The sequence below is a fragment of the Capra hircus genome, chromosome 7 (assembly GCF_001704415.2).
Source record: "Capra hircus breed San Clemente chromosome 7, ASM170441v1, whole genome shotgun sequence".
Classification (NCBI taxonomy): Eukaryota; Metazoa; Chordata; class Mammalia; order Artiodactyla; family Bovidae; genus Capra; species Capra hircus.
The window spans coordinates 31300406-31314949 of NC_030814.1; the positions used below are offsets into that span (position 1 = coordinate 31300406).

The 14544-nt window shown below is 41.5% G+C and overlaps 1 protein-coding gene across 1 annotated transcript in view; it reads right to left on the reverse strand.

Moving 5' to 3' along the window:
- The window catches only part of LOC102187402 (teneurin-2), an 85063-nt gene extending 71749 nt beyond the window's left edge, over positions 1-13314 (reverse strand). The window contains exon 1 of the mRNA XM_018050075.1: positions 13030-13314. Within this exon, the coding sequence (XP_017905564.1) occupies positions 13030-13255 (226 nt within the window). The 5' untranslated portion in view covers positions 13256-13314. The remainder of the gene's footprint in view (positions 1-13029) is intronic.

Genomic DNA, 14544 nt, shown 5'->3' on the forward strand with positions numbered 1-14544 from the left:
CTGGCTTCACCCTTCACCATACATGTAACCTGCCTGTCTTTCCTCTGAGGGGAGGCTTCAGTTCATCATGACGGCTTTGCCACTGAAGATGGTAGATCAATGGACACGATTAATTGACTATGTGCTACATTCTAAGCCAGGTGCTCAAATTAAACCTGTGTTTAATGCTTAACAGAATATATGATGGGAAGCAGGAATTCTGGAGGAATCCAGTCCCCTTAGTTCTTGTAACTTGGAACAGGGAGACCCTGACATCACAGAACCTATGATAAATAAGACATCATCAAATAGCTGCTTATTAATTTGATTTGGAAATATGATGTAATGTACTCCTGGCTGTACAGTATTTATGAATGAAAGCCCTCTAAGAATTAGGAAAAAAACTGGAATTAGAGGCTTCTGCATGAAAAGTGAGATTCCAAGTCACTATGCTAAGTACTAGGCCCTGTAAGCTTGAAATGCTATCAGCTGTCAAAGAAACTGTTACTTTCTGTAGTGTGTCCTTGTTGCGCTCAATCCTTTGAGATGTTTCATTTAGGTAAAAGTACCGTTTTAAAAATACTGATGCCTAGATCCAAACCAGCGTCTCTCCCCTGCTCCCCTGCCAGAGATTTTGATTGAACTGGTTTGGGTGTGGGGACTTTTCAAAACTCCCCAGAAGAGGCTAATGAGTGGCCACTGGTCCAGAGACAGAAATGACATGAGGGGGTGGCCCCACCTGCTGCCCCCTCACTGCTCAGCTAGGACATCTCCGCACTCTGCTGGAACCTCCCTGCTGTTCAATCTCTGGGCTTGTGAAGCACAAAGTGTTAACTGGGTCACCTCCAGGCTGGGCTTTTGCAACGGGTAGAGATGGGGGTTAGTCTGTGAACATTCACTGAATTGCCACTGTGAACTAAGGAACATTTGATCCTGAGGCTGCTAGGTGGTTGGGAACCTTTTTAAAGTCTATAGTGTCCCCTGCATTTGCAGTCATTTTGAGAGGGATTTTTGGGAGCTATGGATATTTACCTTGCAGTTGACTATGTGTGTGTGTTTTTTTTTTTTGAGGACATTAAAGTAACAGTCTTCTCTTCTGTCAATGTTCCAGCTATAGCAAATAGATCCATAGAAACAAATTTAATCCACTGGAATTACTCTCTAAATAAATTCAACATTTTGGTTCACAGAGCTGCAAATAAATTGACTGCTTTAATTCCCCATATGTGGAGTGGACCTGAACTGTACAAGGACAGACTGAGAAGCTCCTATTATGTAGTCAAGGTGGCCATGGACGAGGGGGAATTGAAAAGGAAGCACTTCAAACTATTTTTAAAATAAAATGCATCCCACTGGGACAGTGACTGCCCAATGCCTACTATTCAGAAATCAGGGTGAACAAAGAGAAGCTTCACATTTGGTGGTTCTGGCCAAAGAAAAAGCTCTGGAAAAAGGAGGAGAATAACAGGTCCGGCTAAGAATATAACAGAGTCCCTCTGACTTTTCTCTGTGTAGGTTTTTTCTTTTTTTTTTTCCCCAGAAAGATCTTTCCATCCTAGAGAAAATGTGTTAAAGATAATTCTCATGGTAACTTTGGTAAAATATTCCAATTATTATAAAAGGCTATTGAACATTATTAAATAAGTCTGTGTTGCACTTATTTTTAATATCTTTGTGCACACTCGGTATTTGTTCTGATGGCTCCCAGCAGACATTTATTACTAAAGCAGATCTGACTTGAGGTTGAGTGGAAAGGAAAGCAGTCAGTGTGGAAGGAATTTTGAGTAACTTGGTGGTATGATGGAATCCGGCTGCAGCAAAATGAGAAGGCTTGTGAAATATATGTGCCAATTAAGAAATGAATGTGAATTCACGGTGGCCAGACACCAGCCCCTTCCCCTTCATATGTCCCTAGAGATGCTTCTGGAATTGCTACAGCTGAAAATTAAATTATAAACCTAAAACATGACACTGAAAATGGAGTGTCTCCTTTGATAATATCGGCATGATGATTCATGAGTGGGTGGGCCAGCACCCCTTCTGAACTCAGAGTGCAAGGCATCCTGAGACAGGCATAGGCAATTACCCCACCTCTCACAGTGACGTTTTTCTAAAACTTCTGGTCTGAATTATATCCTGCCACCAATCACAGTGCACCAAAGGCTCCCTACACATAAGACATAGTAGGTCCCTACAGAGACAGGACTGCAGTACGTAGCACCAGCCTAGAAAAGCCAATACATCATTGGATTGTCAATACGCAGAAAAAGCAAATGGCAGTGAATTTCAACATAGGTGCGTCAAAGTATGTTGCAGAAAACTCTTGCGAGTTGGCATTTCACAACATGAGATTTGATATCGTCATACCAGACAGATACACAACCCAGATTTCTAAGCAGATTCCTTCTGTGAGTCATGGTGCTTTAAATTCTTCTCATTAGGACAGGAAACAAACCACTAATGGAAATAAATTCTCTTGTCTCTGCCTCCATGAGTCAGAAAACGGCACTTTGTTTTGAAGAGAAAAAGTTAAAATTTTACATAACCTCCTGTTCCTTCTGCCTCTGTAACTCCGCTTGCCCTTTGCAAAGTCTGGATCATATAGGTCACGTAGGCTCAGAAAATGGGGACTTACAATACTGGGAGCTGAAGCTTATCTCACTCACCCTCGTCCTGCTCTTTGCAATTGCCCAGCCCCTGCAAATCTGCTTAATCTTATGCCTGTCCCTGTAAAGGTCAGGCATTCCCCTCCCCATCTTGACTGCTGTTCCCGTACATGTGAAACCCCTTGGTTTAAACCAGCCTATTAGCAGCTAGTGTTGCCCACTATAGTCTGTCTATAAAAACTCTATAACCCCTTGGTTCAGGGTCAGAGTTTGGAGTGTTAATTCCTCTGGGCCCGCCGGTGTAATAAACTTGAGTTCTCCAACGCTCCGAGTGTGGTGCTTCGTTTCTCAATTACTGGTTTCTGCAACAGTTTATCTCCTTATTCATGGGGGTCCTAACTTCCATGTGCCAAAGTTTCTGAGTCACTCATTAAGAGGTAACGACAACAAGAGCAGCCATGGAGGGCCTGTGGAAATCAGAAGGCTGAGCTTTCTCCATAGAGGGGATCTGAAGGAGACTAGATCATGGGATGAACAGATCTGGAACAGGCAGGTAGATATTCAACAAGGAAGGAGTGGACACAGGAAAGTTCTGGTTAGTTTTGCAATGGCAATGCCTTTGAGGGTCCTGGCATGTAACATAAGAGACGACAGAGAAGGACAGGTGTTAAGACAAAAAGCAGCCATGGCATCTGTAGCAAATGGAAACCTGAATGGATTGGCTGTGGGCACACCATTCAAATGTCTAATGCAATCTGTAGGCCAAACAAAACACAGGAGCCAAGCATGGCCTGTGTGCACTGACTTTGTGACCTCTGATCTAGGGGGTATAATGGAAGACAAGTCGTTGTAGTGGAATGGGAAATATAATAGGTGTTGTTTTATTTATTTTTACCTGGAAGGAATGCTAAGTCAAGTTTAGATGGACTCAGTAGAGTATCTAAAGGAATAATTTTTTTCTTTGCTTCCATTCTCTTTGCAGGAGCTTCCTGTCTATTATTACCTGTGTTCTCATGTGAGCCCATTATTTCTGCTCTTTGTACATTTTTTCTTGGCTGATCACACCAAAGTGAAAGTCACTCGAACCTGTCAGATTCTTTGCGACCCCGTGGACTGCAGCCTGCCAGGCTCCTCTGTCCATGGAATTATCCAGGCAATACTGGAGTGGGTTGCCATGCCCTTCTCCAGGGGATCTTCCCAATCCAGGGATCGAACCCAGGTCTCCCACATTGCAGGCAGATTCTTTACTGTCTGAGCCACCAAGGAAGCTCAAAATATTCCCAGTGACAATTAGCAAAACTAATTAGAATGGCTGCTTAATTTCTTCACAAACATCTCTTCTGTAGCAGTTTTTAGGCTGGATCACACCAAGTTCCATTGAATTATTTAGCTGTCATCTCCTCAGTCTCTATCCAGCTCAAATGTCTCAGCAGAATTTCAGAGTTGTACATTCAACTGTCTATTAGACATTGACATGTGTGTGGCCTGCGGGCACCTCAAATTCAAAAGGTCTGCAGTTATACATCCTATCTGAACCTACAAACAGCCCATCCTCAGTGATGAGCAGGAACATGCAGTCAGTTGCCATATCCAGAAACTTTAGTGATGTTCTTGACTCTACTTCCTTCCCTGACCTTGCTTGTCCCACTAGTTGCCAGGAAATATTGATTTCATATTCTCAGCATCCTCTTGTTTTTGCTAGTCAAGTTTCCAATTGGCAGAAATGAAATATACACTCAGGCACGTGCTCAAATCTGGTATGAGTTCCTGATTTATTTAGCCAATAAGAGAAAATGAGCAATGTGTTGTGGTCACACAGAGGGGCAGCAGACAACACATAAATCTTTTTCTATGTTTTCTTTGCCCTGGACCCATATGAGGTACTCTGTTGTTGGTGCCATTCTTTGCATAGACAAACCTAATAAGACTGAGAAAAACATTCAAATTTTTATAATACCATATTTTTATATGCTGGCTTATGTTGCCATTGCAGGAAAACTTGAAGTAACAATTTGAGGCATTTCCACTTTAAGGGGATATTTACAAACATCGATCTTTTCTGATGCTTAAAGTAATCTTGGCATCAGGAAGGCAATATTCTCTTTGCAGGAGAACATAGCAGTCAATGCCCAAGAGAACCAGATTAGTATGCCTGCCTCCCACTTGTATAGGGTCCTTAAAGTCAACCATCTCTGTTCCTCAACAACATTTCTCAGATCATCTCTGTTATCCCAGTTTAGGGCATGAGGCGCCCTTGCCTAAACAAAACACAGCCTCGTACACCACCTCACTGATTATCTTGTTTCCCTGTAACATACTCCATCGACTGAAGCAAGCATAATTTCTCTGAAATGCCTTCAGGAACCAGTTTCTCCCTTCCACTCCATGTCCTATGTCCCCACGCCACATTCAGCTAACCTGAACTTCTTCTATATCTTTGGAACAACTCATCTTTGTCACATCCAGATATTTAGATACGTTATATCTTTTGCCTGAATACTCTTTCTTGCCTCTTAAATCACCTAACTCCTCCTCATCCTTCAAGAGCACGAAGGAGTGCCACAATTTCTGAGATCCCTGATGCACAATTCTGGGTGAGATACCTCCCCACAGCCATTTAATATGTTCTGTTTTGCTGTTTTTATCAGATCAAATCTAGTTCTGTGTCTATTATATTTTTCCTCTTTAGGATTGTGAAGTTTTGTGAGGTTAGTGGTCATGTTTGCCTGATTTATTGTTGAGCACCATAACTTAACACAGTTGCCTCATGGCTACTCCTTAAAAATAAGGCAATGTTTTAGAAACACCAGACTATCCATTATACAAAAGAAACAAAAATGTTAGGGGAAAGACTAAGGGCGAAAGGCAACTTAAACGGTGAAGCAGAGGGACAATATTGCAACGTTGGAAGCTTCCCATGGGTTAGGAAGCTTGGGACTAAAATAAAATTCAGAAGGATAACGGTCACGATATAGTGAAGATCAATATAGAGAAGCAAGAAAAAAAGAGTCTTAGAAGACTCTACTAAGAGGCAAATGTTGTGAAACCATTCCCCAAAACTGGGGTTTCAGTGGGGGCGGGGAGAGGCAGCAGGAAACAGATATTGAGGAAAAGACAATTACGTTTGACACATGATTTTTTAAGAAAAATATTCCAAAGGCAATTGGAAAAGCAGAAATGGAGCTTGCGAAGACCACATGTGTTTCATACTTGAGTGCTGCTAGTATTGGGGACATGGCGATATTTCTTACCTATGTCTGATATCAGGACATTTATTTGCTATATAGTATTAACGCCATCAGGCCTAGGAGGTACTCACCATAAGCCACCTCCAGGTATAGGAAAGCCTAAGCCCAAGACGAGGCCAACTGAGGGTAGAGTGACAGAGGCATGAGCATGCGTCCCGTGCCAGGCCCACCTGAGACTCCGCTAGGAATGTTCTGCTGATGATTGCAAAAGACGGCTTCCAATGGTGCTACCCAGGGAAGAGATCTGAGAGTGGCATTATCAACAGACGTCTTTAAATATCTCTCAAGCGTAAAGCCAAGTAAAGAGGAGGAGGAACAAGACACGATAAGTGTGAGGCCAGATGTACTTCTGGATTCTCCAACGATGTAGGACAAAGCATCTGATGTTTGCGTAAGTTAACTTCCGTTGGGATATTACCCTACTTTTACTTGTAACTGAATGAGTCTTGAGAAAGAGAAGCTGTGAACACTGACATTATACAAACAAGGCTGTTTTAAAGGAGATGCCGTGGAGAAGAAAGAGGGGACGTCACAGGTGAAATGGAGAATTACCATGGGGGGGAAGAGAAAGCAGAAAAAGGAAAACAATTCAGAGAAAGTTAGATCTGAAGTTGAAGGTAAAATTGACAATAGGTAATTACTGAAAGAAGAACAATTGGGAGACAGGAAGATTGTAATCTTAGAAGGGCAGAGACTATCAACAATGAAAATCCAGAAAAGCTCACCTCTGTAAATGACAAGGACTTCGAAGTATTACATGTAGCATGATGAGAATGAATTTATTCTCATCCAGAGATTATATGTATAAAATCTTCTTGTAATTTAAACCCGTTCCTCAGATTTACATGCCAATTATATGCTATAAAAGGCACATCTGTTAAAATATTGCATCCAATGCCACTGTCTTCGAGCACTTTTCTGTTCTTTTCTCTACTTGTAAAACTGTCTGACTAGCAGCTCTACAGTGTATTGGCATCAGCTGACACTTGTTAGATGGTATCTTTCATTCCTTTCTAAAAATAGGGAAATAATCTATGAGTTATGTTCATCTTTGGGAGCAAAATGTATGGTGTGTTGGGGGGTCCAACAGCTGGAAGAGAATTTCTGGCTTCAAGAAGCTAGAACTATTGCAAGTCACAGGAAACAAACCTAAGCAAGGGGAAAAGGAGATCTGTGTTGCACACAATATCGTAAGGTCAGAAAGAGGACGATCACCACTTTTGCTTGCTAGAAGATTAAAATGATAGTAATTATAACTGTTAGCATGTATTCAGCACTTATTAACAGAAAGATAACAGCCACAGCATGATAAATGCATCGTCAAAGGAAAGGGTCCCAATAATCATATTGGTGGAAACGTTTATAAGTACAGAAAGTAAGACTTAAGACAGTCTACATTCTTGAATGGGATCAAGGTCACACTGCTCAAAGACATCGACACTGAGATTTAGATACAGTTTAACTCGGGGTCTGCAACTACTCTCCCACATGCCTTTCAGATGAAGCAATAAGCATTTGAGTTAGGCAGCAAGAAGATAACATATCATTATCTATTGAAATGTTATAAATTCTCTTTTTTAAAGTGTTGTTGTTTTTTTTTTAAAAAGCAACAACACGACAGTAAGAAGTATTGATAAAATATTATTCTCAGTTGAGGTATGAAAAGAAGTCCTGCCTAGGGGTAGAAGAATAAATGGAATGCAATCTCCTTAAGCTACTGATCAAGTCTTCCAGATATTTATCAATCAAACTTTTGAACACCCCTAAAATGTAAAAGTTTATCATTACAGGTAAATTAAAAGGCTAGGGTTTTCAAAATAGAACCTCAATGGTGCTTTGGGCACAGTGGATAAGTAACTATATTAAGACAATGATATAAACAGAAATGCCCATACATTTCCAATGTACTTCAATAGTTATAATATACATTAACTGATTGGGTAACTGCTTGAGTTTACGGGTTCGTGAGTTTTTAGATCATTAAAGAAAGAAAAAGAGAAAGAAAGTGAAGTCGCTCAGTCGTGTCCGACTCTTTGCGACCCCATGGTCTGTAGCCTACCACAATCCTCCATCCATGGGATTTTCCAGGCAACAGTACTGGAGTGGGTTGCCATTTCCTTCTCCAGAGAATCTTCCCAACCCAGGGATCAAACCTGGGTCTCCCACATTGTAGGCATACACTTTACCATCTGAGCCACCAGGGAATGTTAAAGTCATGATATGTCAAATTACACAGAGCAAAAATGTATTGCCCAAATTAAAGATCATAAGAGTGAAAACTGGTTTACAATATGCCAAAATCAAACCTAGTCTCAAATGCATATGCGTATGTGTTGATGTATTTTTAAAGGGTTAGTCAAGTTATTTCTATGCTAGATCTGATGGAGAGAAGTGATGCAAGCAATCTTTCAAAATGCCAATCTTCCCCCGATTCTTTCTTCAACCTTGACCCAAACAGACAGCCTAAAGTACAGAGAAAGAATTTAATCTTGGCCCCCTCTCAAGAGGCTTGCACTACTAACTGGAGAGGAAGGCTGTCTGAGGGATGAGCAGCCTGGTGGAACTCTCTGGTATGCTGGGCCTTGACTATAGCCCAGAAACTCTGTTTGCCTAAGAAATAGTACTTAGAGAGGGACCCCTTGCTTGGTTAGTATTCCAGAATGAGAGGTGGTGCATAAAAGTGATGACCTCGGGGAGGGCAGAGAATCAATGCTGACTAGCCTGGCAATCATATTGACCCTGGAAACTTTTTCCTACAGGAGTGGGTGGTGGAAAGGTCCTGTAGGAAGGAAGGTTTCCAAGGAGTCCAGGATACTTGTGTACATGGAGGGGAGCGGGAGAGAACAGGAATCTAGATCAGCAGTGCTGCTGGTGGTGGAGCTCATTCTAGGTTCCATCAACCTTAGAGATTACAGTTCCTACACTGAGAAAAAGTGTGTGTTGACACCTAAAAGGTTTATACATTGAATTTCACACCCTTTGACTGAGGCTGAATGTCTGGTTTTCATTGGTTTACTTATTCATTTGAGAAGTACTCAAATGCATTGGTTTTAAAACATAGCTCTTGACTCCAACTTCCTGTATGGGAAACCTGTCTCTAGTACTTCCTATGTTTGTGACCTTGGATGATTTCTTTAATCTCCCCATGCCTTGCTTTCCTAATCCAGAAATAAACGGACTAATAATAGTACCCACTTTACAATATTACTGTGAATATTAACCGAGCTACTATAAGTAAAGTGCTTAGATGGGCACCTGATGAAGAAAGTCTCCATGACTGTTTAGCCATTACTCTTTGGTGATTATTGTTGTTGCTATTCAACATATCTGAAGACTGTATAATAATCCAGGTGAAGTACAGTATCAGACCAGAGCCAGAAGCAAATAAATATGCAAAAGCAGAGTTCACATCTAACTTGAGGCTCTTAAGCCTCAGGAGGATGTCTTGTGTATCACACTGCTCTAACACCCTAACTTCAGGGTCCAAAACGACAAGCTGATACAACCTGGCTGAGAACTTGGCTGACCTGTATTATTCAAAGTGGCATCTATTTCACAGATCAGGCTGGGACTGGGTTTGCCCAGGGATCAGACTACTGGTCACTTTTGTCAGGGGCATTAACTTTCAGACCACTAGGATGCTATTTAGTGCAGGATTAGTCATTTACTAATTACTCCAGCGGCCACAGACCTAAGGTCAGTCATTTCCTCCCTTCGCACCAGGAGAATCCAACATAATAGAGGCCAGACAGGTAATTTGCATTGTCTCTTCTTAGGAGAGACCCACAGGAGAAGGAGGCAGGAGGAGGATTCTGTGTTGAAAGCAAGCAAAGGAGTTTTACTTTGATGGGCATTTCCATAAGCTTCTCAGGGGAACTTGTGGCCCATCGTTCCTGCTGGGACCTGGCAGGTTCTCACATTTGATGCTTGCTGCTGGCCAGCTGGGGAAACCAGACAAGGTCTGACCCCAGCCCCTAATCACTTCTACTAGCTGGCAAGTCTTTTCCCCTCTGAGCATCTGGAGAGTCATCCGACTGTGTTTGCCAAACTTGCTTGCAAGTGAGAAGCGTGTTTGTTTTATGATCACTGTCTTGGGTTTTAAATAAGAATACCGTAGGAGATGATCCCGCTCTGATCCTTGCTAATGTACCTCTAGGCTAATAAGTGCTGAGATGATCCTCCTCTTTGATTTCATGAATAAGAAAATAAAATGGGAAATGCATGACATTTAAAAAAAATTATTGTTATTACTGAGTGTAAAATTTGTTTTAACCCTCTCTGGAGTGGCTAAGTTTCACACTGAAAATGCTTGGCAGATTGTATCTCCTGTTCCTCCTCTCCTTAAATATGTGCTTATTTACTTCCTGCAGAGCTCAATTTTAGAACCCATCAAAGTAGATCCACTCAGACTGACTACATTTTCATGCATAAATTCATAGATGTCTTCAGAAGGAATTGCACTTGCATATGCAAATACTTCCAATGCCTTTTCATTTCTACTTTTGGCCTGCACAGTTTTTAATTCATGCAAACACATTACACAAACAAATATGGGCTCAATAACAACACAAGGCATGTGTGAATTGTTAATTGCAAAGCGAAGGGTTTGATATGGCCAAGCGACTTTCATTATTATCAATGAAGAGGAACAAGATTAAACAGGAAGAATAAAGGTATATTTGAAAATAAAATCCCAAGCACTTGGTTTCATTTTATGTAAATATTAATAAGGGAAAAGGTGACAGGCAAATCCACAGTTCAACAATAATCTGGGATCTACAGTTCGGTGCACAATGATCAGAAGCCAGGACACACCTTTAATGAGACTTAGGAAGGAGAGGCCACATTTTAGCCCAGAATCATGAGAAACAAAAACATATACAATAATATCATAAAGAAAACAAAAAACACAACAGAAAATGGAAGGCTGTCAACCTTGTTGAATGTGCATCACCTTTCAAAATATCTCAGTCTTGTATGAGAGACACCCCTGGAAGCAACAGGCAGGTATCCTCAGTTTTCAAATTGGATAGTTAAGCCTTCCCTTAATTAAGCTGTGATTCCTTGGGTTTTTTTTTGTTTTTGTTTTTTCCTAATTTCCACTATATGCACTTTGAGGTCGAGTGAGAACTTAACAAAGTAAAACACTTGTTGAAGTTACTCACAGATCAAAGACATCTGATACAGAGCAATTTTCAAGCAACCCTCCTCCCCTTGTTTGCAATGTGTTTCATTTACATTCAGTTAACTCAGAAAATAAGAGTGAAGATTAAATAACAAGTGCGTTCTGCAAGGGTCTACAAAGGCAGTAGAAATAAAATTTTAACTGTTCCTCCACTGATTCTGTGGAATGTTTTATTAAATATAAAAGGTGAAGCCAGGCTAATGGAGGAGCATTTGAGAACATGTTTCTTCCCTGGTGGCTCAGAGGTTAAAGCGTCTGCCTCCAATGTGGGAGACTTGGGTTCGATCCCTGGGTCAGGAAGATCCCCTGGAGAAGGAAATGGTAACCCACTCCAGTATTCTTGCCTGGAGAATCCCATGGATGGAGAAGCCTGGTAGGCTACAGTCCATAGGGTCCCAAGAGTCGGACACGACTGAGCGACTTCACCTTCCCTTCCTTCCTTCCCTTTTTTAGAACAATCACTGAATTATAGCAGATGTACATATATATTACATATAAGTAGTGTTTTCTAAGAAATAAACAAAAGACTAAGTAAACTAAGCTAAGGAAATTAAGAAACCAGGGATGGAATTTGAAGCTTCTATAGACTGAATGTTTGTGACTCTCCAAAATTTTATATGAAAACTAACCCTCAAAGGTATTTGGAGGTGGGGCTTTTGGGAGGTAAATGAATTACAAATGTGGAACCCTCATACATAGGTTTAGTGCCCTGATAAAAGAGGCCCCAGAGTGTTTCCTTGCCCTCTTCAGCTGTATGAGGACACAGGACAAGATGGCCATTGATGGGCCAGGAAGACACTTCTCAGCAGCACTCAAATCTGCTAGGACTTGACCTTGGCCTTCCCTGCTTCCAGAACTGTGCAAACTAAATTTCTGTTATTTATAAGCCACCAGTTCACAGTATTTTGTTATAGCAGCCTGAAAGGAATAAGACACAGCTAGGGTATATAATGAAGAATTAAATTAGTTGCAACATTTACTGACAGGGACAGAGAACAAGAACTATAGACTCAGTGTGAACACATGATGTAATAAACCAGCAGGTCGAACCTTGGCACTGCAGAGTGCCCCTTCCTGGTGCATTCACTGCAGTTTTGCGTGTCCACTGGTAATTTTGCTGAGACTTTATGTAAATGACATGTAGGGCAAGGCTGGTACACAAAGCATAAGACCTGGAGCCAGCCAGTCAACTAGACACACTGCCTCTCAATACTGTGCCTGAGTCCAGGCGTTCATACATTTACAGCAACTCATCACAAGTGATAACAAAATTTCCCATGGATAGTGACTAAGAAGAGAATGCCAACTGTCAGTGCTTAGGATGAAAACATTCTCCTCCCCAAAGAAATAAAAACTATATAAGAAAATTATGTTTAGGGGAAAGCAGGTGTGGGAATTATACCAGTGGAATTGGAATTGATCTATACTTGAAGACATTAAAAACATGTGTAACTGAGAATTAACACCACATATTTTGGGGGCGGGGAGACAGAAATGAAATATTATTATATGGGAGGGGAGTGGAGAGAGATTCAAATATGTTTTTATCATTATACAACTTGTTCAAAGAGAATATAACTGAGAAGCTCAATGTGAATAGCAGGAGAAATCTGAACTCTTAGAGGCTTGTGTCTCAGTTTCAAGGAGAATAGTTTAAAAATCACAGATAATTCCATGTTCCTTGGGACCACGATCCATCATGGTCACAGGGATATCCCTCATGGAGCCAAGGGTCTGCTCTTTGTTACATCTGATCAAAACCTACCCTGGTATGTCTCCAAAAGTAACCAACAAACTGTCAAAGAATTGAAGTGTCTAGGGCAGAAGAGGCCCTTCTGTGATCTGGAATCTGACATGGGTGGACAAGAAGATTGTTCTCTTAAACTAAACTTGAATGGAGACTTGATGCAGGCCTGCTTTGCTCCCTGTTTCCACCAACCTCAGTCATCGATGAGCAACAGTGCAAGCAAGTAAGACAGCTCGGACCCTCAGTGTGGTCAGCTCCACCTACCTTGTCGTGGGAACTCGTCTGACTCCCGGTGAACGAGGTCTGTGACTCGGTTCCCATAGTGCATCCTGCTGTCGTGATCATAGGCCTTCAGAGTCTCGCTGGAGCTGTAGGACTTCTGCGTGGGCACACGGCAGTCTTCACTGTCCAGGGAGGAGCTCGTGTAGCGACACTCTTTGCCACACCGTCCCCTGGTCAGAGAGCGGTGTCGCCGGTCTTTGACATCCATTATCTCAGGTCTGGCAGAAGGCTGATGCTTTCTGAAGAGTCAGGCCGGGGTTTGGGCACTTGTCACTTGGCCACCTAAAAACATCACAGGAGAAAAACTCAGACTATGATTCCAAGAATTACTGCCTTCTGTTCTGATTCATGCTTTGACTCGGATCAAAATGCACAAAGGCGAATTTGGTCAGCGCTGCTTCATCTCTTCTGCAAATGCTTAATGTACACTTAAACAATCAGCCTAAAGAGAATCGTTCGACGCAGTAAATTAATTCCTGTGCTATTTAACTAAATAGATTTGAGGGGAAAATAGTAGCAAAATAACTCATATTTTGATTTTCTATATGTGTGAAGACGAGAGGTAAGTCTGTCACCCTAACGAAAGATCTTACTAAGAAGTGGTTCAGAGTAAAACTGATTTTATGTGACTTTAATTGCTTTCTCTTTTTGCTGCTGAAGGACTGGGGGAAAAAACACCAGAATTAAATAAATACCAATCAAATAAAGATGTAAAAGGCATAAATGTATGCTGATAATGCTTTTAATGGTACCAGGTCACATTGGACCAACATAAAATTTGCCTGGCTGGGTATGGAGAATAACAATATAAGGCATTCTTGACAAGCAGTCTTCCTCTGATTTATTTAATGAGCCTTCAGTAAACTCCTCATCTGGTTTATCTTCTTGGCAAATCTGATTCTTGGAGAAACCTGGTCTTTTCCCTAGTCACCTGCCAACAGGACATCTTGCTCACAGAGGGCCAACTGGCACAACCACATGGCTATCAACCTAAGCCCACCCTAGTGTCCTTTTTCACAGTTGGGATATCCACTGTGGAAAAGAAAAATGGGGAAGACCACTGAATGCAATAGGTAAGTTGATGGAAAGAAGCCTCGCCAACATATGATCTGGCAACCAGGGAGCCCCACAGCTTGACACCCGGGACCTAGAAATGTAGACAAATATCACTCAGAAAACTCTAGCTTTCTGCCGAGCAAATAAGATCAAAATGCTTAGATGCCTCCAAGTTCCAAATGATAGGCTCTTATTGATTTCATTGGCCATGCAAAATAGCCTGGACCACAGGGCCAGGGCCTGGACAGAATGGAAAAACACAAATTTAATTAAAATGGCAAATACAACCCAGAACCAGTGTAATGATTTTTCTCCAGGCTTCTAATGCTCACTGCCTCCTCAATATGTCAGAATGTACTTGGGGAGTAGATCTATAGTTTGGAGCCCCTCTGCTCTTCTTTGGTTATTTACCACACTGCAACGGGATGCTTGTGTATACCA